Source organism: Vitis riparia, chromosome 1 (genome assembly GCF_004353265.1).
Source record: "Vitis riparia cultivar Riparia Gloire de Montpellier isolate 1030 chromosome 1, EGFV_Vit.rip_1.0, whole genome shotgun sequence".
Classification (NCBI taxonomy): Eukaryota; Viridiplantae; Streptophyta; class Magnoliopsida; order Vitales; family Vitaceae; genus Vitis; species Vitis riparia.
This window is the reverse complement of record NC_048431.1, coordinates 5,405,457-5,432,283: the sequence shown is the minus strand read 5'-3', so window position 1 is coordinate 5,432,283 and position 26,827 is coordinate 5,405,457. Positions and strand designations below refer to the sequence as shown.

General features: G+C 38.6%; 2 protein-coding genes across 3 annotated transcripts; both read left to right on the top strand.

Annotated features, from left to right (window-relative positions):
• Nucleotides 1-10,318: 10,318 nt before the first annotated feature.
• On the top strand, nucleotides 10,319-13,444 carry LOC117911623 (probable inactive receptor kinase RLK902). The gene is made up of 2 exons (XM_034826029.1): nucleotides 10,319-11,890; nucleotides 12,599-13,444. The coding sequence occupies exons 1-2, from the start codon at nucleotides 10,675-10,677 to the stop codon at nucleotides 13,204-13,206; spliced, it is 1,824 nt and encodes a 607-aa protein (XP_034681920.1). The 5' UTR covers nucleotides 10,319-10,674; the 3' UTR covers nucleotides 13,207-13,444.
• Nucleotides 13,445-13,906: 462 nt separating this feature from the next.
• LOC117917760 (plant UBX domain-containing protein 2) lies at nucleotides 13,907-19,974 on the top strand. Of its 2 annotated transcripts, none has more exons than XM_034834150.1 (3): nucleotides 13,907-15,107; nucleotides 18,256-18,534; nucleotides 19,544-19,665. In XM_034834150.1, exons 1-3 carry the CDS (start codon nucleotides 14,220-14,222, stop codon nucleotides 19,565-19,567), a joined length of 1,191 nt encoding a protein of 396 aa, XP_034690041.1. In that variant the 5' UTR covers nucleotides 13,907-14,219; the 3' UTR covers nucleotides 19,568-19,665. The 2 variants fall into 2 exon arrangements, with proteins under 2 accessions (XP_034690041.1, XP_034690032.1); XM_034834141.1 differs by having other exon boundaries at nucleotides 13,910-15,107; nucleotides 19,450-19,974.
• The last annotated feature ends 6,853 nt before the right edge of the window (nucleotides 19,975-26,827 follow it).

The following is a 26,827-nucleotide window of genomic DNA, read 5'->3' as shown; positions in this document are numbered from 1 at the left end:
GATCCATGAACCCCTTTTCCTCCAACCACATGTTCTCAAATCTAAATGGTGATGGACCCCTCTTCAAACCTCCACCTTTTAGGAGGATGGGAAAATGATCAGAGACTGGTCTAGCAAGGATTCCCTGCATGACCCCATTGAACATACTGTCCCAATCATCTGTTACTAAGATCTTGTCAAGCCTAGACTGGGACTGGTTATTTAACCCGCCTCGCCATGTAAAAGGACCCCCTATAAAGGAGAGTCCCTTAGCTCCAAATCCTTCACCACTTCTATAAATCTCCTCATTGACGCAGAAAGCCCACCCCCCATACTACGCTCTTCTGGGTATTTGACCATATTGAAATCTCCCCCCACACACCAGGGATCTCTCCATAACCCTTTTATTGACATGAGCTCCTCCCAGAAATCCTTTCTATCCCTACTGCACACCGGCCCATAAACTCCAGTGAACATCCATCTCAGCCCATCCACCCAATTCTTAAACTGACATGATATTGTAAACATCCCTTCTTCCACCTCCAACAATTCAACCACTCTGTTGTCCCAAAACACCAGAACACCTCCAGTTGCCCCCCTAAAATTGATTGCTCTCTAGTCAAGATGTCTTCCCACCTCAAGACCGTGGACAAGCCCCATACTTATTTCCTTGATTTTAGTTTCCTGCAGGCACACCACATCCACTTTATTGGATTTTATGACGGACTTAATGACTTTTCTCTTATCAATATCGTTTGCCCCTCTGACATTCCATGACAAAATCCGTATCTTCATTTGCACCCCAATCCAGAAGCCCCTCCAAACTTGTTTGCATTGGTAGCCACTCTAGCTCCTTTATAGTTTACTGTCCACTCTAGCTTCTTTAATTCCCTATTGGATTTTGAAGTCGAAGACTTCGTTTTTCTATACTCCTTGTCCTAGCTCTTTTGTTCAATTCTTGCCCTCATTCTCCTCAAAAGGTACAAAATTTCGTCCTCAAATCCTTCTGTCGGCATACCCAGACAACGATTGAACTTCACAAGGCAGCTGGAACTCCATCCTTCCTCTCCCTCCCCCTCTTCCAGCTGAAGGGCCATCGTCTCCGCTAATGAACTTTCTAAATCCACTCCAAATGGAACTATAGCTAGCTCAGACCCACTTGCACCGCCACCCGCAGCCCGCGGAGACAAGTTCCACCTTTCGCGGGCTGAAAAGACTTCCAACCTCTCTTCACATAAGGAGCCCTACTCCTTGCTCCTTCCGCTGCCCCAAACATCCCACTGGAAACCCCCTCTTTCCCCATCACAGCAACATCGGGCCCCAAGAATGGAGTAGAAGGAGAAGAAACCCCAAGCCCCAAAGAGAGAATAAGGAGTTTGAGGTGAAGGGGGTACCTGGATGCTTCATCCAAAAGTGCTACGTCGGTGAGCTTCAGATAGCCAAGAGACGAAACCTTGCTGCCGGCGTCTCCCACTGCTAGGAGCTCTTGCTCCAACCCCGCGTTATTCCCGACAAACTCAGAGGGAGCCCTAGAAGGGACGAGCTCCCCAAAAGGACCCGGATGGGCCTCAGGATTCAAAGGCCCAAAAGGCTCCTTTGACACTTTTCCCCAACCCAAAACCACAGGGCTTAGGGAAAAAAGGCCCTCGGCCCATCTCGTTGCTCCTTTTAAAACTGGCCCACTTGCGCCTTTTAAAGACACCCAACAACCAGACTTGGGCCCAGGCCCACTCGCTGAGGAGCTCGCGACATGAGTTACTGTCGGCCTGCCCCTTACACCGTCAGCAGTCCTCAGTCCACTGCCACACGCCACCTGCACATCTGACCCCCTGTTTTGAAATTCAAATTGAGGCTCCCGTACTCTAGCTTCAGCGCGTGAAACTCCCCCACCTTCATCCCTAACCTCACACCCTTTTCTCATTTGCGACCGGGAACCTGACTCAGCCTGCATCACCCGCGGTGAAGCTTCCCACCACAGGCTAAGCTCCCAACTAGAGTTACCAGCCTCCACCTGCAGAGACCCTGACCATTTCTTCCCCGAAACTTTGACCAAAATCCGAGCCCACTGTAGGTGGGAGAAGAAAGCAGTTTCCTCATCCACAGCTACAAACCCCCCACGACACTCTCCAATTCTCTTAAAAACCTCCTTACTCCAAAGATGAAGAGGAAGTCCTACAACCCTCACCCAAACTTCCTTAGCAAGGCTCTCTTTCCAAGTGCACCCTACTTCCGATCCCCACCTTTGCAAGAGAAAATCTCTATTCTTGAATCGTCTGCTCCCTCTTAAAAGCACCATATCAGCTTCCCATTTATTTTGAAACTCAAATAACACAAGGGCCCCACCCAGCCTGGAAATTCTTAAATCCCCCTTAAGCAACCAACTTTCAAATGCCCATCTCTTCAAAGAAGGCAGTAGAGGAATGGACTTAGGACTACCACCAAAACAGCCAACCAGACAACGCCCTAGCTGCTCCTCTCTGCACAGCAGTTCCCGTTCCCCTAGGTGCACCCTTAAAGAATCCTTCGACTCTCTTGTCTTCCTTTTCACTACTTCTACAAACGAACCTGACTCATTCTCTAAACCTTTGACACTACTCCCCACCTTGCCAGTGGTTGGATCAAATTGGAAGCTATTCCTCACAACTGGAATGGAGACCCCAAGAGCCTTTAACTTCTTAGCCAATAGAAACCAACCCCTTACTAAGCCATTTCCTTCTGGAAAAACAAGACAGAAGTTCTTAGCTTCCACATCTCTGATCGAGTAGAGTAAAAACCTCTCAGCCTCATTAGAACGACAATCCAACCTAAATTTTCTTCCTCCTTCTTCCCAAACTTTTAAACGCCTCGAATTTGACTCTCCTCTACACCAAGCTTCCACACCTTCCAATAGTAGACTTAAGCTATTTTCACCAAATCTTATCCAAGAGGAAAAGCCTTTACTCCTCTCCAAAATAGCTCATCTCAGTTTACCTCGGACCACTTCAATGGAGATTTTGAACGTCTTAGATTCTACGGCAAACCAACACTTTCCACCTTTCGAAACTCCACTTGAGTCCATTCCACTAGAGTGGTCTAGGAAGCAAGTAATTCCCAAAACATTTGTATCTATCTTTTTAGAACTCAACTCTTCTTTTATTACCAATAGAGAAGTGAACTTTGTTGTTGACAAAGTCTCAATTTTTTCTAATTGCTTTCCACACACCCACCACCGCTTAAGCATTTCTCACTTCCCTTGAGCACCAACCTCCTTCTACTATCTTGAATTTTTGAGAAATAACCCACTTCCAAAAAGGGTCCCTTCCGGTCGCAAATCTCCATCACGACTTACTTGGGAGAGCCTTATTCAAAATGGAGAAATTTCTAATTTCTAGACCTCCACTCTTTTTGTCCATGCAAAGTAAAGGCCACTTAACCTGATGGGCCTTTTCTTTGCAAGCTTTGCTCTGTCCCATAGGAAGTTTATTTGAATCTATAACCTTTGACTCACTTTTTTTAAGATAACAAACAAAGACATGAAGTAAATTGGGAGACTAAATAGAGTACTTCTAATCAAAGTGGGTCTCCCTCCTTTGGAGAAATAGTGCCGCTTGCACAAAGTGAGCCTCTTTTAAAACATCTCCTCCACCAAGTCCCATTTTCTTACTAATTTAAATGAAGCACCTAGTGGCAACCCTAGGTAAGTAGAATGAATTAACCTCTTGAAGAGGTGAATCCATGGACTATTTATATGTCCTAAGGAAACATTGCCCCCAAATTGAGGATCTTGCACCCTGGTGCTTAACTGCAACCTTAGGATCAAATATGGCCGCCAGAGCCTTAAGCCCTATGAGCAGCTTTTGGTGCTGTGGTTAGTGTTCTTACAACAACCCCTACTGGCAGCTTCTCTGAGGTGGTAGTGAGGGCTTTGTTTGGTGATTTGGCAAGAGGCATTATTTGAGGCCAGAGTTGCATCGTCCTTTGGTTTGGTATATGGGGACAAGAAGGATTCCTTGTTGCCCATTTATCATACATGTCATTGCAAACTGAGTTAGCAGCTTGTGTCTGGACTGTTTGGCTCTGGATTTTCCAGCCCAGTTAGCAAGGATAAAATGCACCATAGGAACCTTTGTTGAGGATGTTAGACTATTTGGCTTTTGCTTTCTCCGATCACTCCACAATCTCGCCTTCCTGCATAGAACATATGATATAACAAGCTAAATTCATGCTCTTACTATCTGAGGAAGTAGGATATCTTGAAAGTGCAAAGATGTCCTCATTCTCTATTACAAAATGGATTTCTAGGAATCCTAACATAATCTTACTAAGAAGCTGTCCTTAATAACCACCTTTCCTTTTCATACTACATCCTCAAATGCTCTTATTTTTGACAATAAGTATTCTCCTTTGATCCCCTATTACCCTCTTTTACCACTAAGATTATGTTGAAATTCGTAATTGTTGCACTTTTCCCTTTTTCCCCTTTCCTCCTCCCCTTTCTTCAAATTTATATTATCTATCATGCCATGTACAATGCGTTATGCATCACTTGGGAACTCCATATCCTTTCATTGACAAGATGAGCAGGGATTCTCCTTCAGAAAATTGTAAATTGGAAAGCCTAAGCTTCTTTTGAAAAATGTTATATTCGGAAATGTGCAGATATGTGCATTTCATGGATTAGCATTGAGAACCTTTCTCAAATTCAAACACCTAAACTTCTATAAAAATTAGAAGGCTTATCTTATTACCGTGTCTCTTTTTTCCCAGGTCATTCCCTATTGGCCCTGAAAACACTCAAATAGCTTTTTAGAATGCTGGTATCTTGGAAGGAGCCAAATCCCTTTCCCTTTCGCTTTCTTCCTTTCTCCCTTTCTCCCTTTCACTTGAACCACTGTAAGCTCTAATCTTTATCATGGTGATTAGTAATATCACTAGCAAGGGGAAGGGGGATATGTTATAAAAATGGAGGTAGAAGAAGTTTTTGTTACATATATTATCATTATTATTTAAGATGATTGTCTTGAGAAAATAGAATTTCATTTGCTTGATTCAAAACGAATAAGAGCAATAGCTAAGGAACAAACCTTCTATTGGATGCGGGGGAGCATTATAGGCATGGGAGTGGCAAGAAATGATTGTGATGGTGACCTTTACCTGATGGTGTGGGAGAATTTTAAATAGCCCTTCCTAGATGGGAAATTGTTGGAAAGCAACAAGCTTGATTGACTGTTTGGAATGCTTCATTGGCAACTCAAAATCCATAGATGCTTTTTTGATCCATTCCCTACCCTAACCCAACCCCCCTTACAAAATAAATAAATAAATAGGGCTGCAATTTGGGTGGTTTGATCGGGTTGATGGCTAACCTAATCCCAACCCAACCTAACTTCTAACCTGAGGTACTCGACCTAAGTCCATCCAAACCTCATTCCTTTAAGCTCAGGTTGATTTCGGGTTAATTGGGTTTATTTTTTTATTTTTGCAAAAATCTTTTGAAGATTAATCAATGTTGCTGCAATTTTGGCATCCTTTGTATGCATCTGAATGCTTTTATGTTTACTTTTGTGATGAAACCAATTATATGTTTTTCTTATTTTTCCTGCAAAAATCTTTTGAAGATTAATCGATGTTGCTGGCATTTTGGCATCCTTGTATACATCATGTATGCTTTTATGCATCCTTTTGTTGGACACTGTTAACATAAATGACCTTTGCCTAAAACAAAAATATCAATGTTGCTCCTAGGGCAATCCTCTGCAAGTTGTTAATGTTGTGTGGTTGTTGCCTGTCCAAGTTCCACTCGTAGTTGCATGTGCTGTTGATGTTGCTCTAATTCTAGAAGTAGAAAAAGGAGAAGGCCTAAAGTTTATGCCTGGAGGTTGATATGTTACATCCTATGCCAAGATATGATCTTCCATTTTATTTTCTTAAGATGGATGATGTTATCCTTCCCCTGAGGAAGGGATGAGAGATAGAGGTTATTTAGTTTGTACCACTCAAAAAGGGGCAAAGAAGAAAGGAAAAATCTACTGAAAAAATACAGAATGTGAGCTGCCTAGATGCCCAAGTAAACTAGGCAGTGGGTTTGAAGTCCTTTTCTGAACCTTATGTTTTCTTTTAAAGGTTAAATGGTCTTTTCGTATGTCAAGTGTCTTGGTAATAAATTCTATTTTATCTGTGAAAAGGTCCTTTCACATTTTTGGTTCTAAAAAACTCCTATGCACTTTTTTGGCCCACTTCTATAATGTATATTTTTTTCCATATACACATATTTTGCTGTCAATTTCCCAATTTATAAAAATCTTGAGATATTAATGAAAGAATATTACATTTGGGAAGATGGATGGCAGGTGGAGTTCCAAAGTGGACAAGGTATATGGTGAATGTCTTTGAAAAGCTATAAGGTGTCTATGGGAGGGGTTTTGGCCTAGGACTCATATTGATAAGGAAGGGGTTGAGAACCTATCTTTTGTTGGTCAGATGGTTTTAGGAGTCTTCTCTTGAAGAGGGCCACCCATCCTTGTTTAGAATTGCTTTGGATAGAAATGTGGAAGTAGGGAGACTTGTGGGTGTGGTGCAGGAGGGGAGAGCTATTTAGAGTCTCTTTGCTTTTGGAGGTCATTTCATGATTGAGAGTTGGAGCTAGTGGCTATTGAGCTTGAGCACATTCATCTACTGACTCTGCAAACAGATGGAAGGACACCTTAGTGTGGAGAGAAGGAAAGAATGGATGCTTTTATGCTAAAGCATTCTATTCCTCCTTATCTTCTGCGAGTTCTATGAACTTCCATGCTTAGGAACTTTGGATTCCAGGTGCTTCAGCTAAGGCTTGTGATTTTTGGGTGGGAGGCTGTGTGGTAAAAGATCATTACATTTGGTCAGCTTATCATATGAGGGTTGGCATTTGGTAATGGATGATGTTTGTGCAAGTAGACAGGAATTAGGAAACCATATTCTTATCCATTGCAAGAAAGCTTGCTTGCTTGCTTTGGGACCTTTTCTTTTTGCTATTTGGGATCCATTATGTACTTCCAAGGAATATCAAGACTTGCTCTTAAAATGGCATGGACCTGGAGGGGGGAAGAGATAGAAGATTGGTGTGGAGAGTTTCTACCTGTTTTAGTGCATTTGGAGAGTGCATGATGATTGAACTTTTAAAGAGCAGGAGATGTTGGATTAGTCACCAAAAGAGCTTTTTGTTAGAACTCTATGATGAATCACAAATCTTTGATCTCTCTTTGTTGGATCTTACTGGCAGGTTGGATTTCAATTTATAATCTTTTGTTTTTCAACTCTTGGGGCATTTTCCTTTCTTTTTTTGTTTTATGGTTTTTTTTCAATGCCCCATACCTCCTTATGCACTCAGGTTGCAGCCCTTTTGTGGTGTTTTTTTTTTTTTTTTTTAAATGCCTCACACACATGCTTTTGGTTGGTAAAATACAAATACAATCCATGATGCATTTTTCAAGCTGGCAACTATGAAAACTGCTGATAATCATGTTTTTAAGCAATGTCTTCAGTGAAGAAGGGTTCTTGACATGATGTTTCACTTTTTTAAAACAGATTGGATTTGAACCTGGATTTGATATATCGAGTCTAATCCAAAAAGTAGTCTTGTTGCTTAAATCCTGTTTGCATGGTTGTGTTGTGTAGTAGGTGTGAATTAGAGTTTAATTATAAAAATTTATTAGATGCTTGAATTGGTATTTTGCATCTTCTGTTAAACAATTGGAATAGTTTAAGATACCAAAGAGGTACATACCAAACTTTTCATTTGGATAATTAAAAGTACATGATAAAATTTAAGTTATTGGGTGAGGATACAAACAATGGGACTAAGATACAATAGAATAAGATCAAGTACAAGTAATGAGACCGAATTTGATACTAAGCAATGGGATCTAAATGTAAATATAGCACAATTGGATTGGTCTCATTTTTTCAGTATGTACCAAATTAGTATCGTAGCTGGACCCTAAACAATTTGTTTAGTAATGTTCATGAAATTGAGGCAAATTGTTCATTTTAACCTTGAACTTATGTTAGATATTTAATATCATGTGCAGATTTATATACATGGCATATTAATAGTCTATCAAATAATAATAAAAAAAAAAATTGGATAGCCACACCGATTTAGGCATTGTGGCATCCACATTACGCTTGGCTTTTCTTTTACTTTAGAATTCCTCCCGATACCACCTGAGCTGTGGCAAGCTAGTGGTGGTCTACTACCCTTTTATGTGTCATATTCTCAATTAGTTGCAAGTTCGGTGGGAACTGTTTTGTTTAAACACTAGTGCTGTGCTTTCACCATGTACATTGCTATATTGTTCTTCTCTTTTCTTTTCTTCTGCTGTAGAGCCATTTTCCATTCTTGGGATTTGCGAGAGGGACAATCCATCCTTTATTTCAGATTCCAACCCTTGTAATTCTTCTCTTTTGCCGTTTGCACATGCCAAACAACAGTTGAGGGGCCACCACTTGCACTCCTATTACATGGTAGTTCTTTTTATTTCCCCAAAAAATGTTGAGGGGACATGTTTGAACAAACACGTGTGTTGGGTTGGTTCATCATTGCTGTGTTTCAATAGGTTCCCTTTCTGTGGAACTGTTTTCCATATGTATTAGTGTATTATCAGTTATCACCATGTCCACAATAGTTTGCTTATTCCCTTACCATTTCCATCTGCTATCCAGTAGGTTCCTTGTTCTCTTCTCAGTCTGTCTCCGGCTCCCATACCAAGAGCAGCAAAGCTTGTCTTTATCATAGGCCTAAACCCAATAATACTTTGCCCATCCTTTGTTGCTGGTTGCACATAGTGAGAAACACAAAGGGCCCTTTTGCCCCCAATTGCTTGATTGCTTCGTTCCTGAGGTGATTCATTAGGGTGAAGTAACTCGAGTCCTTGATGACTGGATAATTGGGAGTGATAGTAGTTTTGAAGACAATGTTCGGGGTCCATAATCCATTTGCCAGTTCGGCCACTGTTCCTTGGATTGTGTGGTTAATGGAGTTGAGCAGCTGTTCCAGAGTGCTGAATTAAGTGTTTTATATGAGCAGCCAAAAATAGGATCAATTGCTGGATCGTCTATGAAACAAGCAATGAAATATGGGTTATAAGCTTCAGTTGTTTCTTGATTTCTACATGGATGTGAACCCTCGTTTGCAAGTTTAAAGCTTGATATTCCCCGTTTGCTAGCTAGCTAGCTGAAATCCTTTCCCATAATGTATGGCATATCCATTAAACGATGAACAAGTTGTTCCCAAGTTGCCAACATTGCTTTTAGCAGTTTAGTAGATTAACTGCTTTTATTTTGCAAGGTAAATTACAAAAATCATTTCATCCTTATTTCAATTTAGCTCCTAATTATTATGATTAAATATCAAATAATCATTTTTATCAGACAGGAATTTTAGAATATTATATAAACTCATATTTATGTTAAATGTAGTCTCCATGTGTTGCTTACATGGTTTTTCATCTATTTTTGAAGAAAAATCTTGGCAGAAAGGTGGAGGATATTTTCATTTTGGAAAGTGATTAAATTTTCATTAATAGCAGATAAAATTTTCTGACAGAGTGGGCTGGGACCCGGGGTGGAAGGAGTCCCCTGCCCCCCCATCTTGGTTCTTGAAAATTCGGTATATGTAACAAAACAGAGTGCAAAAGTCGAAAGGCAAGTCTCCGTCTCCGTGGGTGATGCGGAGGATGAAGTTGGACCTTACAAAAAGTTTTGACACGTTCTCTTCCCTAAGTCTCTTTCCCCGATGTCACAATCTTCATGTCAAGCACTCCGTAACCGCGTTGTGATCAAAGCCAACACAGCGTCAAGGTTAAAAAGTCAAAACTAAGTGCGTGTTTTCTTCTTCCCAACATTAAATGTGGATTTTGCAGGGAAAACTAGGTTATGGACGATATGGGGAACCAACAACTTGCATCCAGTAAGTAGTTATTGTCTCATTCCTTTCAAATAAAAGAGGGATCAAACAGTGAATTTAAGGAGCTTAAAAGCCGTGGGTGTTGGGCAGTTGTAGGAATTGTTTGTTTCCTGCAACAAAATATAAAATATACATAAATAACGAATAATGTATCGGTCAACCTTTACGACGAATGACACAATTACAGAAGAGGAATAAGATCTAGTGGCAAATGATTGTTGCCCAGTCTCTTTCCATTTAAGTTGAAAAGCCAAATAATTGTAATTCAACTATATTGCGTTATGTTAAAAGAAATATATATCCGTCACTAGGAAATGGACGTGGTGTTGGAATGTAATGTGTAATTAATAATAATAATAATTAAAAAGAAAGAAGGAAAAAAGCAGCCAAGGAAGAAGAAGAAGAGAGAGAGAGAGAGGTGGTTGAGTGGTAGGGCAGGCGAGAAGGAAAAAAGTAGGAGGAAGAGAAAATGAAAGTATTTTGTTTCTATGTCAAAACCCGTGTTATTAATTAGTTGAATGCGAAGACTCAAGAGGTGATTTGATTAATTCGTTATAATAAGATGAGGAAGATGTTTGGAAGAGTTGCAAGGGGTTTGAAAATGGACTTTTCCTGGGGTTTTTAGGCCAAAAAAAGTCCGTGTGTAGACCAAGTCCATGCACAAGAAATATGAAAAAACCATCATGCAATATTTAAAATCTGATTATGAGTTCCTTCAAAAACCCCCCATGCAATGCAAAAACTTACCCACCGGATTTCCCTAAACTCCACACATGTACTCTCACCTCTTCACACTGCTCCTCCTCTTCTTCTACTTCCCTCCCGCTAAACCTGACCTTTCTTCCGACAGAGCTGCCCTTCTCGCCTTCCGCGACTCCGTCCGCGGCCGCACCCTCATCTGGAACGGTACCGACACATGTTCCTGGGAAGGTATCCAGTGCGATGCTGACCGCGTTACCTCCCTACGCCTTCCCGCCGACGACCTCACAGGTAATATTCCCCCCAACACACTCGGTAACCTTACCCAACTCCGCGATCTCAGTCTACGGGGGAACTCCCTCACCGGTAACCTCCCCTCGGATTTGGGCTCCTGTACGCAACTCCAGCGGCTATTCTTGCAGGATAATCAGTTTTCTGGCCAGATACCGGCGGAACTCTTCCTGCTGAATAACCTTGTTCGCTTGGACTTGTCGATAAATAATTTATCCGGCGAGATCTCGCCGGGGTTTGGGAATCTCACAAAGTTGAGAACTTTGTATTTGGAGAGAAACCAACTCAACGGGTCTATTCCAGATTTGAACCTCGGGTTGCGCTACTTTAATGTTTCTTACAATAGATTGAGTGGCTCTATTCCAAAAGGTCTTAGAAATTTTGGCTCAGATGCATTTCAAGGGAATTCACTATGTGGTAGCCCCCTTGCGTCTTGCCCCGACAGTGGAAATAAGCTCTCCGGTGGAGCGATTGCTGGAATTGTCATTGCTTCCGTCATCGGTCTGGTTTTAATTATTATAGTTGTATTGATTTTTTTTAGAAAATATAGGAGGACGACAAGAACAGGGCCTGAATTTGAAATTCCTAGCAATCAACCAGTTGATAAGGGAGAAAACGGTGGTGGGATAAATGGGTTTCCAGCAGAAAAGGCAGCAAATGGAGTTGAGAAAATTAGGAATGCTAATGGGTTGGTGTTTTTGGGGAATGGTTTAAGTGTATTTGATTTGGAGGAGCTGTTGAGAGCCTCAGCTGAGGTGTTGGGGAAGGGGACATGTGGTACTACTTATAAGGCTATGGTGGGGGAAGGGGTTGAAGTGGTTGTGAAGAGATTGAGAAATATATGTGTTTATGAGAGGGAATTTCTGGAGGAGGTTGCAAGGTTAGGAGGGATGGTTCATGAAAATTTGGCATCTATCAGAGCATATTATTACGGCAGGGATGAGAAGCTTCTTATCTATGACTGCTTGCCCATGGGAAACTTGTCCTCACTTTTACATGGTAAGCCTTTGATTTTCCTTTCATGTTTTTTTCCCTTCCTTGCTTTGAGGTCTCATTCAAACCATCGATTTGTTTCACTATAATTGAACTGTACTTTTTGTGGTCATTTTCATGATGAATTGCCATGACTTTATTTTACAGTCCCAAATTCCAAATACAATGCGAACTTATAGTTTGTCTTTTTGTTTTTTTTTCTTAACATTCTGATCGTTCTTGTTGTGTTGGAGTTTATATCAAGAGTCTTTGTATCTCAAAATTAGAGTCCTTTTTCTGGTTAGTTTGTCCCTGTTTCGTCTGGATCTTTTTAGTTGAATGCTAAATTACAAATTATTAGACCCCATTGATGATTGATGACTTAAAAGAACAGCACTAGCACTATGATGAGTGAATGAAAGTTGATAACCAATTTCTGTCACTTCATTTCCCAAATTAAACACTTAAGTTCAGTGGAATATTTTCTCATAATTCTTAAAGAAAATACTTGAGGTTTTAATTAAACATAAAGATATAGCTATAATTCAAAAGTATGGAAATCTGGAAATTAACTAGAGTCTTATTTTGTGATGCTGAATGGAACTTCACAAGCATCATTTGTGGAATGCAGCCTAAGATTTTGTCAAACATTTGTTTAGCAAGAAGAAGAGATTGAAGAAAAATAAACCATTAGTAGAATCGTGTTTGCCTCACTAGCTTTCTCGAATGTTACAGGAGACAGAGGTGCAGGGAGAGCTCCACTGAGTTGGGAAGTTAGGGGTAGAATTGCTTTAGGAGCTGCCCGCGGTATCAACTATCTACATTCTCATGGCCCCAATGTCTCCCATGGCAACATCAAGTCATCCAATATCCTGCTCACCAATTCCTGTGACGCTCAAGTTACAGAATTTGGCATAGTCCAACTGGTTTCCGTGACCTCTGCTCCCAAACATTCAGGCTATTGTGCACCAGAGGCCAGGGGTTCCTATACAGTTTCCCAAAAAGCCGATGTCTACAGTTTCGGTGTTGTGCTTTTGGAACTGCTGACAGCCAAAGCTCCCGCCTATGCCCTTTCCAACGAGGAAGAGATGGACCTTCCTAGGTGGGTGGAGTCTGTGGTTCAGGAAAGGGGGGCGATTGATGTGTTTGATCTTGAGCTTCTTAAGTATGACAACATTGAGGAGCAAGTTGTTCAGCTGTTACATCTTGCTCTGCTTTGTACTTCTAAACACCCTAAAAGACGCCCCTCCATGGCTGAGGTGACAAGGCAGATTGAGCTGATTTTTGGGTCGGGGCTGCTGGAGTATGAGCCACAGCCTAATCAGATTGAAGATGGATCATGACCATTGGTTATGTTCCTCGTCTTAATGAAGTTTTTGAGAGCCGCTTTTCTCGCTCACAGGGCCTCAACTGTGGGATTTTTTCATTTACTTTTAGAGTTTGCCTCCCCTTTTCTCTTCTGCTTTTCTTACGTTTTTTCTCCCGCATTTGTATTGATTGGGGGGTTTGAGGAAGCTGGTGTTTGCTGTAATTATATTATTATTATTTTTTTTGTTTTTATTTAGTTATATGTTAATTTAAGTACGGGTTTCGAAAAAATGCATTTTAACATCATACCGTGAATATTTTTGAGGATCAAGAGAAATATTCTGAAAAATAAAAATAATTATTAATTATAAAAAATAGGAAAACTCTTACAAAGAAAAGATGTGATGCGAATGTGGTAATTTTTAAGAGAAAATAGAAGTTATAAAAAGCTATTTAATAATGGGTCAAACTATGGTATCAAAAAGTCATACCTTCATATATTGTTTAATGGGATATTCACACCTACATAAATTATAACAAAAACTTAAATAAAATCTATTGAAATGAATGGTCAAGATCCAATCTAACACATCTAATGGTTCAAAATAATTCTTCGGTATCCATCCATGTGATATCATAGATGGATTTTTTTTGTCAAGGGTTTTATCATCAAGTTGAAAGCATCTCTGTCACGATGACCGAACATATCACAGATTGCTCATTCCAGAATTTTTGAGAAAATGTGTAAGGAAAAAGTCCAAATGTCACGATGGTTTAACATCTCTGAAATTTCTTATTCCAGAAGAAATGATGCATGCGTGGGTACAGATGGGACCCATTTGCCGAGTTGGCAAAGCCCCACACGGCTGAAGTGCGTGTATGGCCTCCGGTTTCTTCGATTTCTCCCTCCGCCAAGTCTGAGTTCTGAGATTACAACGACATCCATACAGAAACCCCTAAACAACAACCCATTGTCATTAGCCCACAACTTTTCTTCTAACGGTGTTCTCCCTTTTTTGTTTTGTTGATTTCAGCTTCTTTTATTGCAATGGATGATATGAAGGACAAAGTCAAGGGTTTCATGAAGAAAGTCAACAGCCCCTTCTCTTCATCTTCCTCTGGTAAATTCAAGGGCCAAGGCAGAGTCTTGGGTTCATCTTCTTCAGGGCCCAGTAATCCCATCCATACCCGACCTTCTCTACCCGTCGAAACCAAGCCTAAACCGCCCTCCGTGGCTCCGCCCAATCCCAGGCCTCTCCCTCAAACAACACTTGCTTCTGATCAGCGCAAGTCCAATTCCGATCAGAATAAGTCCAATTTTCAGCACAATAGCAAACCGGTGGACGGGTTTGATCCATTTGACTCATTGGTCACTTCTGGGAAACGATCGAAACATGGGTATTCCTTGAATGTGTTCGAGTGTCCTATTTGCGGTCAATCCTTCACGTCTGAGGAAGAGACCACGATTCATGTCGATAGCTGTGTAAATAGTGGGGTTGAGCATAATGATAATCAGTATTCTTCAGAATTGTCCAATGGTGATAATGGTTCAACTCAATTGGAGGATCGGGTAGGCGTTTTTCTATCGGGTAAGCCTTCAGAGGGTTCCGTCGAGGTTGTTCTCAAGTTGTTGAGGAATATAGCTAAAGAACCAGGAAATGCCAAGTTCCGTAGAATTCGGATGGGTAATCCAAAGATAAGGGAAGCCATTAGCGAGGTTGTGGGAGGGGTTGAGCTGTTGGAGTGTGTCGGATTTCAATTGCGAGAGGAGGGTGGGGAGATGTGGGCCGTGATGGAATCTGCTACAAAGGATCACATTGTTCTTATTAATATGGCAGTATCATTATTGGAACCGCAAAAGATGGAGAATTCATCTTCTCCAGTTTCTCCGGCTGATGTAGAAGAGCCCGTTGAGCTGAAAAAGGTCGACAGGCAGGTAGGGTAATTCTTTGTTTATGACATTTTTCTTTGTTGCTATGACACTGTCACATTATTGCATGCTTTTCCTTTAAAATTTTTTATGTTTCCTAATACCTAGTTGATCTATTTGAAGGTTTTAAATTTATCTTCTGATGGAAAATTAAAATCATCTACTAGAGTTGTAAAAGAAACCGAGTAGGTTTGAGAGAAAATCTTCTGAGGATTGGGGGCATCCAGTGCTTTCCAATCCAAGAAAAGAGTGAGCATTTAGTAATTTCTTGTGACATGAGAGTGCACCTTATTTTCTCCATAGAATGTTGAAACTAAAGAATCACTGTGATGTTACATTTCAAACAAGCCATGCTCATCTCTTTACATCTATGTGACAAGGATATATGACATGGACTGATTTCCTACATGGTTGCAAAGTATCTAATCTGCCTGAGTGATACCTCTCTTTTGTAGCATCTTTGATGTTATTTCTGCTTGAGTAAAATGGGCATGGTTATAAATTGTTGATTATAGTAGACATCTCTATCCATATCATATCCCATGAAATTTAATCAATTCCCTGACAAGTAATGGCATTTGATCAAGCCAAAGGGAATCAAATTCCTATAGCAGCCAGGATTATTGCATTTAACTGCCTAAAGTAGAGAGTTTACCAGCCACTTTTATAGCTTTTCAAACACTATCATCATTACTAAAGCCCACATCTTGGAATTTGTGAAATTTACCACCTTAAAAGCAATCTTGCACTCTAGGTTAAAGTACCAAAAACCTACCAGTATCCTAAATCTTCTGGATATGATCATGGTGCTTGATTCAGTGTGTTTTTTGAAAGAATTAAATTCAAGGATAATGTATGGTTTGGAACATTTTGACTTGGTGTTGAAAGATTTTACAATACACTAAAAGTATACTTGTGCATAAACAAAAAGAAGCAACCTACAACTACAAACCTAATCAAGAACTAAGTACACTACCACTCCGAAAAATCTGTCATGGATAGTGAACTGACTTGACCATCAACTAGGAGATGCCCATGAGGCCACATGTTTGAATTAGAAATGAGAGAGTTTTTAAGAGCTTGTTTAGTGCGTTTTAGTGGGGACAAAGTGCTAGGGCCCGATGGTTTTTCCATGGCTTTCTGGCAGTGTTCTTGGGGGTTTGTGAAGGAGGAGGTCATGAGATTTTTCAAGGAGTTTTATGACCACAACTATTTTGTTAGAAGTTTGAATGCAACCTTCTTAGTTTTGACCCCCAAAAAGGGGAGCAGAAGACTTAAGGGATTTGAGGCCAATTAGTTTGATGGGAGGGCTGTATAAGTGGCTGGCTAAAGTGCTAGCCAATAGGTTAAAGCTGGTGGTGGGTAAGGTGGTTTCCAAGGCAAAAAATGTCTTTGTGGAGGGCAGCCAAATTCTAGATGCTACTCTTGTTGCTAATGAGACTATAGATTCGATTTTGAAGAGTAATGAGTGTGTGGTGATCTGCAAATAGAGAAGGTGTATAATCATGTGGACTGATCCTTCTTGCTTACGGTTATAGGTATGATGGGTTTTGGGGAGAAATGGCTAGGGTGGATGCAGTAGTGTATCTCCATAGCAAGGTTCTCTGTTTTGGTTAATGAGACTTCTTTACGTTTTTTTCAAAGTTCTAAGGGTTTAAGGCAAGAAGATCCCCTCTCACCATACTTGTTTGTGATTGTTGTGGAGGCACTTAGTTGCCTACTAAAGAGAGTTGTGCTTTTTGATATCTTGTAAGGTGAGGGGTAGAGGTGGTGAAGGGGCTCGAGTGTCTCACTCATTGTTCGTGGATGATACACTTGTATTCTATGAGGCTTCTCAGGATCAATTGACATATTTATGTTGGACCCTCATGTGGTTTGAGGTCATTTCGGGGTTGAGAATTAATTTGGATAAAAGTGAGTTAATCCTAGTGGGATGTGTGGAAAATGTGGAGGATTTGGCTGCAAAACTTGGTTGTAAGGTCAGGAGTCTCCCTTCTTCCTACTTGGGATTGTCGTTGGGTGGGCCTTTTAAGTCTATGGTTGCTTGGGATGGTGTGGAGGAGTGGTTTCAAAAGAGATTGACAATGTGGAAGGGACAGTACATCTTCAAAGGAGGGAGGATCACCTTGATTTGGAGCACTTTGGCTAGCTTGTCCATTTATTACATGTTTGTGCTTTCTTTACATAGGACGATCATATTGAGGTTAGAGCAGATTCAGAGGGATTTCTTGTGGGGAGGTGGGGCTCTTGAGAAGAAAACTCATCTAACTCCGTAACACTTTCTTTCTGGCGAAGCTCTTTTGCTGACTATAAAGTGACTCGCCAACTGACCTCAGCAACACTGAACCAATGTGAAGTGTAAAGATAAAACCCAAATATCCCAAGCCACAAACATTGAATGAGATGATGATTGGTCTCTCATCTCTTACAGGGAACTCCTCTTTTATGTCACTGATAACCCTACCAGGTTCTTCTTTTTTGTTGACAAACAAAGAATGTACCTTTGAAGGGCCTCCTGTCTATCAAACTTCTTTCCTAGGAAACTGCCTTAATCCCTAGCGGCAAAAAATAGTAACTCTACCTAAGAACGCAATTTTCTTGGAAGCCTTCTAGACAACTGAGACTCTTACCTTAATTGGAATTCTAACTCTGATAAAGAAGATTCGATATGGATTCAATCTCCTAATCCTGTCCAAAACTTGGATGCTAGAAAACCATTCTTGTGCAACACAATACTAAACAAATCTGGGAACCTTCACTTAAGGACTTTCCTCTTGCACAACATTACTTCTAAAGAGGAACCCAATGTCCATTGCCCTGACCAAAAGTAATCAATTTTTGTTAGCTTCTTTAATGTCATTTTTTCTCTATTGGTGATTGACGTAGCAAGAGCCGTTGCAAGTAAACTTCTAGGAGTAGTGAATTTAGTGGGTGTCAGCAATTTATTATACTTTGCTATACTTTATTATATCTTGTAGTAGTTCTGGTTTTATTAATGTTTTCTGCATTATATCCTGATCTTTTATTAATTTGGTTCTTCCTTTCCACAATCTATATGTGATTTGAATTTTGTGTCTTAACATTCATGATTCATAATCCTGACATTCCTACCATCTATGGCATCTGATATTCATCAAGTTTTTGCTTAATTTAGATCCGGGTTTTCTTTTCTGTGCCTGAGAGCGTAGCAGCAAAAATTGAGCTGCCAGATTCTTTTTTCAACCTCTCGATTGGAGAGCTGAAAAGAGAAGCCGATGCAAGGAAGAAAAAGATTGCAGAATCTCAGCTTTTGATCCCCAAGTCATACAAGGAAAAACAGGCAAAAATTGCAAGGAGGAGGTACACAAAAACTGTTATTCGGGTCCAGTTTCCTGATGGAGTTGTGCTCCAAGGTGTCTTTGCTCCTTGGGAACCAACCAGTGCTCTCTATGAGGTTAGTCCTCTCAGCCACTTATTTGATGTTTTCCTCCTCTTGTTCCATTCCCACCTGTTTTTGTCAGTGTAATTCAGACACTAAACTGTCATTAAGTAAATTTTATTGGAATCGGTGCCTCATACGGAGACAATTGAATAGTAGATCTGATACCTAGTGCTAGATATAGAATATTCTGAATTTGTGTTGTCTCATCCACATGTATTAGCCATGTCAAGCAGGGACTTCTTTAGATGTGCAGGGTATCTAGTGATAAAAATAATGGACTCTCTGTCCTAGGAGGAAATTTCCGTCCTCTCGAATGTGGATGTTTTGTTGCTGATGACCAATTTAATGACAAGTTGAGACTGTTCTCTTAGATCATGCATCTATAACAAATTACCAAACCCAATTCTATAAACTTCTCTATTGTCCTGAATTAGCCCTTTGGTGAACTCTGAACAAAAATCATACAACCTGCAATCTTTTAAGTTGCAGGCAGTTTACCATATCTATTTAAATTATTTTAGGATTTTGTTAAAAAAAAGACAAAGATGCAAGAAATTGAAACAGGAATGTTAAAATTTCTTTGCAAGTTTTTGTTATCATGCTCCAATACTTGAAGGTTTTGGTTATCATGCTCTAATATGTTGTTAATTCCCTGTTTTTGACCCTTCAATTAGTTAATGGTACATATTTGTGTTAGATAATCAATTTCATTTTCACACAACCCTTGTGGAGCTGAATGTGACATGTTAGTTTCAGTTGCAAATTTACTTTTACTAGTCTCTGGATTTAACCGTTTCACAAACACTCCCAACTCCAAGATGCACTGTTTGGTTTATCTGTTGAAAGGAGTTTTGCATTTCTATCATCACTTCAATACATGTTTCTAGTGGTTTGTACTTAGTTTTTTTATTTTTTTTCAATTTTCAGTTTGTAAGCTCTGCACTAAAAGAACCATGTTTGGAGTTTGACCTGTTACATCCTGTGGTTATTAAACGTCGGGTGATACCGCATTTTCCTGCAGCAGGAGATAGAGCCACAACTTTAGATGAAGAGGAACTGGTCCCCTCTGCTCTTATCAAGTTCAAACCCATTGAGACAGATTCTGTTGTTTTCACTGGTCTTCGGAATGAACTGCTTGAAATCAGTGAACCACTCATAAATGATTCAGCAGTTGCTCAAGCATAAGCACCACCAAACAAAATACCCTTTGTGGTCCACATGGCTGAAATTTTGTCTTCTATAATGGGTCCCTGAATTGTTAAAATCCTCATGTACTACCATCATGATGTATTTTTTCCATCGAATTCCTCTTTCTTCTGTCTCTGTTGGTCATCCTTAGGTGAACAATAGATAATTTTATGTCATGAAAACATGTTTCTGTACTTTTTACTGCATTCTTGACTGGCAAAAAGATGGATTTGATTACAATAATAGCATCATTGTTTTCCTTGACCGGCCTTCTATTCTAGGTTGAATTGGTTTCAATCAGCTCACTGTGGTTTACATTTTGATTTCTTTAGCTGCTAGAAGCCGAGAACATACAAAACTTCATGTGGTGCCTCTATCTCTTAAAAGCATTTATGCCTTTTAACTTTCATCAGATTGAAAATGGAACCTGGTTTGATTTTTGTTTATCACCCCGTTACAAATTCTCTCTTCCTAATCCATCACTCATTTTTACAAAGCCATTTGAAAATGACACCTTTCTGAGACCAGATTTTGCTAGACTCAAAAAGGGTGATACTGTTTCCAGCGGCAAGAGGGGGGAGGGGGGTTCTATCCTCACTCCATGAGAGAATCACCCGGGACTTGGCTGAAGTTCGTAGTGTTCTGTTGAGATGAGACGTAAGCCATAAGAAACATCTCGACCTTGTGGCCCCTACCTGCAAAGAAAAAGGAAGGAAAAGATAAACACAAAAAGGAAAATGTCGGTGTCCATGCAAGTATTGTTTCTATTCATCATGTGGAGCAGAGCAACGTTCATAAAACTCTAAAATGACCGATCTGCAATCTGACCCACAACTATGTTGGTTACAATGATGGAACGTCAACCATAATTTTGTATCGTCCCCATTTCATTTCCATCAGCCAACATGAGCATATGCCTCTCAAATGATCAGTGTGTAATCTAATCTATTCATGCCTAAGACGATACCGAGTACCTGAATTTTGTCACATCGATTATTGGTCATCTTAGTTACGCACATGATTAGGGATTATACCGCTCATATAATAACCATGGATGAACATATCACATGAAAATCTTTGTTGGACCCCCAAAAAGTGCTTTCCCCATGTGCAGAAATGAGGCATGTGATGGGTCCAATGGGATCGTATTGCACCTCCCTACAACCCCAAAACCGAAAGGCCCCCAAAAAATGAAGTGAATTATTGTGCTTGAACATGACGCGCCTCCCCCAAAACTATTCTCTTGAACCAAATGCCCAAGAAAGGTGAAGGAACCAACATTCAAAAGTGATATGGCTTTATTGGTACTTGGCATCCAACAAGTTAAGTGAAAGAAACAAGAACAAGACCATGACTGTTTTTGCAGGCATAAAACGTGCCCACGAAAGCTCTTTTGTGGTCCAGAACAAGCCTTCCTAGTGGTTTATGTGCCTAATTTTGTGCCATTTTCCACTTCTTTACATTTGGTTCACAAAACTGATTGTACTGTCATAAGCCTTTTCTGCTTGATGCTCCTTCGTCTAAAGTTTTAACTGAATTGAGAAAGAAGAGAAGGGAACCGATTCCATGTGTCAAATGTCAAACAAAGCGTCTTTAACAATGTGTCTCCCTGGTATCCTAAGTTGCTTTTTCACTTTGAATCCAACATTTATTCTTCATTCTGTCTCTTGCCCTTTTATTAAACTGATAGATTTTGTAATAACTCATGTTTTTCCAACAACTGAAGAACTTTAATGGATTGAGACCACCTCCAAAAGTTAGTCAACCTTTGTGTTTAACCCAGAATTCGAAATGCCCCTGTAAACTTGGGTCAATCCATCACTAGGGGAAGTACCATGACCATAACCCAACAGAGCCAAAAGCTTCCCACCAAAGGAATGGTCTTTTCCATCTTTTTCTCTCTTTTTCTTTTATCTCCCAATTTATTAATGGTCGTGGTGGGCCATGACCAATGGGTTGATCTTCCTTGATGGCCAAAATTCAAAACAAAATTAATACAATCAACATCCCTTCCTCAATCCTACTGCCTTTGAGTTTTAATTTCTCCATATAATTCAATCATCATTTTCAAACCCATCACCCCATGACAATTATTCCTCCATAAATAACATAAAACATGTACAAACCTAAGCAAATTCAATAATGACCTTCCTCTTCCAGGAAAGGCCTGTTTGGCATCTTCACCTACGATCATTTCTCATTTTTCAACTAATTTATTGTCATTGAGTAGGCCCAAGTAGTATCCCAAAGAAATAGTCATTGGTGAGATCAAAGATAACCCACATGTGACAACAATAACAATGGTTGGTCATATTTGCCTAAAACTTTACAAGTCACCATCACCTTAAGCTTATAATAATTTTGGTGCATGGAAATAATACCCAAAGTAGAAAATCTTTATTATAAAATATGCATAGATTCCTTTCTCATAACCATAAAAGTCCTTGAGGTAAAGACAGATATTTTTCTTAATTGTATAGATTGGGGCCTTGGGATCGGGAGAGCCGGGTCAACTTGGGACCACAGCAGAGAAGAGTGGGGAATTAGCCATAAATTAGTAGGGCATTTTGAAATCTTGTGTGACTTGGGCACATGGGTTTTCTTAAATAAATGTTTGGTGCCCATACACCTTTGTGATTTTAAACTTTGGGATATATATATATGCTTACGGGCACCGCCTCACAAACATATTTAATATTTTCTCAACCATTTTATGGGTTCCACGTTACCCGTACCAATTTAATTAATTGTACAATAAGCCGTGCAAAAAGGGTGAAAAAAATAATAATAATTGAGGTCATGGCTGCATGTGGGCTTCCATGATTGATAAATTTTTTAAGGGGAAAATTGAAATGAAAGGTTTTGTAATGTTTTGTAACATAATGATTCAGGTATGTTTGGTTTCGGAGAGGGAAAATGTAAGAAAAAAAATTGTGAAGTTAATATATTATTTTAAACTTATTTTATTTATTTTAATTCCTTAATATTAAGATTAAATAATTTTAAAATGTGGAAAAAACCTGAATTATAAAGATAAATTGTTAGTATTTTTTATAATAAGTGATAATTTTATTCCTATAGTAGCTCCAACATTACCTATTTCCTTGGATTTTTATCATCATGCATTAATTATAAAGTTCAAGTTCCTCAAATGTTGAATTTGATTAAGATAAGTAGGTGTTTGGAGAGTTATGACTATGTAATGGCTATTAAAATTGGAATCGAATTAAAATTCCAAGTGAAAATACTTCAAAAAAAAAAAAAAGGCACATGAAAGAAGGACAAGAGGGGCGTTGGAGTGCCCTCCAAGGGAAGGCTCAAATGTCATCTATGGGTGGTTACAATGCTTGTGGATCTTTTGGTAGAATTCATGATTTTAATATTTTAAAATATACCTTTTGGAAATTACACTTTTTCTATCCGTCCAAATAAGGCATAGAGATTTTGTTTATAAAATTCAATCTTTGCACTTACGAATATGAAAATGCACTTATTGGATATATAATCATTATTTTACCATACAACTTTAAACTTTCAAATATGTCAAAATCATATTTAAAAGTTTTGTAAATATAAAGGTTTATACCTTCTTAAGTTGTGCATTTGAATTAAGTATGAGTATGTATATTCTTTTTATATTTGGTAAATTTTATTTATGATTGTAAAATCCATAATATTTACAAGTTTTTAATAAAGTTTATACATGATATCATACTTTGGATAAAAGAATAAAATTTTGACCATATATATATATATATATAAACTCTTTTTAATTTTATAAATGCATTCTAAAATTGTAAAGATTCATTTGGACGCAAAACAAATGAAATCTACGTGGTTAGGTAAGAATTTATTTGATCCCAAGATGTTTATCTATTTGTCCAGCAATCTTATGAAATATAACGAGAATATTATGTTTACATGTGAGATTAAAAAAGATATTCCAACATTTAAAACAAATGATAGTTGGGATTGAAAAAAAATAATTTTTTTTTAACATTAAATTATTAACTTGTTTTACCAAATATACTTACACCTAATAATTTATTCAAGTTATTAAGCACCTTAAGTATTTTTTTTGTTTGAAATATTAATAAACCTAAATTTTGATTTAATCCTGGATAAAGCTAAATGTTATCATAGGCTATTTATTGTTTATTGATGCTTGGATAGTGTTAAGTTGTTTATTTTTATTAATTAATGTCTTAATTTTGTCAAGTATTAAATTTATTGATTTTTTTCATGATGATAATTTTACTAATTTATAATAAATTCATTTTCCCGTAAAATACACATAATAAAAATAATTTAATTTATTTTAAGTCAAAGCTTATTTAAAAATTTTCAAACATCAAAATTTATAGTTTTAAAAAAATATTTTTAACATTTTTAAAAAACAAAAATTTTAAATATTAAAAAGGCCACAAGCCATTCCTAACGTCACCACCAAAGATACCCTTATTCTCAACCACTATATTCGGGAACGTGAGCAAGCGATCGTTTTTTACGGGATGAGGAGGGATCCTTGAAAGGGCCTGGTGGTCCCCACCAAGTGGAGTGTGATTCATCATCCCCACCTTCACAGTATCACCCATGTTTTTCACGCTCACCTACTCTCTTCATTGCCCATCACCACTCACTATTTTAAATATTTACTTTTCTTAAAAAAATAAAAAAATAAAAACATTATTTTATGTGAAACCGTTTCCTCAAAACCGCGTGACACGATCCACTATTCTTAAAGAAAAAGCTGGCCCTCCCGCTCTTTTACTTGATTCCCGTGACAGCTGAGTGCATCAAACTTCCTGTTTTTTTTTTTTTTTTATATTGATGAGAAAGGGATAAGCAAAGAAGAAAATGGGATGGGTGACAGTTGGCAAAGAGAGAAATTTTGGCACATGGAGGAGTAGATGAGAAACTTGACCTGTGACCTAAAAAGGTACGGCACGTGAGGCTAAAAGCACTGTACCCTACAAATAAACAAGAGGAATCGGAGGGAAACGTGCTTTAGTTTTGCCCCTCTCTTTATGTGACTGTTCCTTGGCTCTTATCCATTCGCCTTCTCCACGTGGATGTGGGCCACCGATAAAGAATTGCTATAACAACATGAGCTGTATTACATGGGACTGACAGCTCTATTCAATTCATTGTAAATTTGCACATGTGCTCCCACTTTCCCCCTTTTCCATACACATATGTCATGTAATCCTCCCTCCAGATTTTGTTTTTAAATATGAGTTTGATGCCCCCCCACTCTTGCCTCCTTTTTCCCTTCATGCCCTACCATTGGAATTGAATTTTATGAATTATAGAGCATGTGATCTTCAAAGAAATGCTAAAGAATTTCCCACTTCATCCTTCCTTTTATAGAAAAAAACTACTATACCTACCTAATTCTTAACCTTTGTTATTAAAAAAAAAATTATATCAAAATACAAAAAATAATAAAAATGCATAAATAGATGAGATTAAAGGTCAAATATGAAGACCAAAATCTATATATTATGCAAAATATTGTAATTTGATCAAGTTCTTTCACATTCAAAAGTCAATATTTTATGATTCGAACTTATAAAAAACTAATTAGATAATCGTCTAAATTTAAAATTTTTAAGTAGGGTAACTCTGAGGGGTAGTTCAATTGGTCTGATTTTGGGTTTGTTCTCCAATGATCATCAATTCGAGTCCATTCAGGGTTATTGGAGATTTATCCTATAATTAATTTTAAGGTTTTATGGAATTAGTTGAGGTATATGTAATTTGTAAGTAGGATAGACTTTGCATATTAATAAATGAATATTTTTTATTGTATTTAAAAAATTAAATAGGGGGTGGATCGTCTAATGAGGCTAAAGGGCAACCAGTTATTTTCCTAGGTATGCAGATAACCGGGAAGCATGTTTTAAGGTCTCAATGATTAGACCTGACTAAGAATCTAAATTGGGTGGCACTCATAGGAACAGTCACTTTGAAGTGACCCTTCACCAAAATTAATTAGATCTCTTTGTTCACATTTTTGATATTAGGTAATAGAGTGAAAATATCTTCTTCAACTAACTTCCTCTCCTCCCAAAATATAACCTCAGAGATTTAGTTTTGGATTCTGTGAAATGGGTCTCTACGTCACAGACAGACAAGATGCCACTTCTCTTTCTGCCAACTTTTTTTTTTCTTTTTTTTTTCTTTTTAATTATTATTATTATAATAATAATATATTTTTCAGTCCTGCCTTTTTTTATATTCTCATCATTATCTTCTTTTTACCTAAAGTATACAAACAAGTACACTGAAGGAGCTCCAGCTGGGAGTTTTGGGTGATTAAATATTATATATTATGACGTGTTCACAAGGCAAGCTTACACAAAGTTTGTCGATACAAATCAGAACCTTGGGTTGGACAGGTCATATATTCCACGTAATTAAGAAAAAAAATTTAACAAGATTGATAAAATATTTGGAAAAACTTATGTGAATAGTCAATAAATTATTTTTGAGTATATCCTGCGTGGACGGACATAAAGAATGTTAGATTTATGTTTCTATTTTTAGTAATTTAAAATATAGTCATGTGTTTAACGATATTAAATTCTCGTACTTTTTTTTTTTATACGTTAACAAAAAGAATATAAATATTTAGGACGTATAATAATAAGGATACGGTTCAATTTCAGTAGTATTTGTTTCCAAAAAAATAATAAAAAAGAGCGCGTGGACCACCCTGATAATAGCCTTGCTGCTAGAATTTGTAGCCATACGCAACTTTTAATAATTTCAAAAATTTCACGTCCAGATCTGATGAGAATTTGTTCACGTGTCGCTAAATCATCTGATTCATGTAGTACTTCTCAGATGGCTTTCCACGTCAGCAGCGCTCGTACCAAATTTCTCCACCCACGAAAAATGTCAAAAAAACACGATCCGCGAGTCATCCGCCAAAATCCGCGATTAATCGGGGACGGGAGCCTGACTGTCCTCAGGACCTCAACCTTGAGTCTCCCCCTCAACCCTATTAACTCACGAGCCACACTCGTCACAGGTTGTATCCACGAGGCGCATTCTGAGTTGAGAAACAGTGAAAATCTTGCGGTACCACCGACAGGTGGTTGCGATTTTGGTG

Excerpts from the sequence above, each read along its gene's own strand:
- LOC117917760 (XM_034834141.1), top strand. The coding sequence starts at position 14,220 with ATGGATGATATGAAGGACAAAGTCAAGGGTTTCATGAAGAAAGTCAAC. Across the intron at positions 15,108-18,255 it reads TGAAAAAGGTCGACAGGCAG|ATCCGGGTTTTCTTTTCTGT; the intron begins GTAGGGTAATTC and ends TGCTTAATTTAG. Across the intron at positions 18,535-19,449 it reads CAACCAGTGCTCTCTATGAG|TTTGTAAGCTCTGCACTAAA; the intron begins GTTAGTCCTCTC and ends TTCAATTTTCAG.
- LOC117911623 (XM_034826029.1), top strand. The coding sequence starts at position 10,675 with ATGTACTCTCACCTCTTCACACTGCTCCTCCTCTTCTTCTACTTCCCT. Across the intron at positions 11,891-12,598 it reads CTTGTCCTCACTTTTACATG|GAGACAGAGGTGCAGGGAGA; the intron begins GTAAGCCTTTGA and ends CGAATGTTACAG.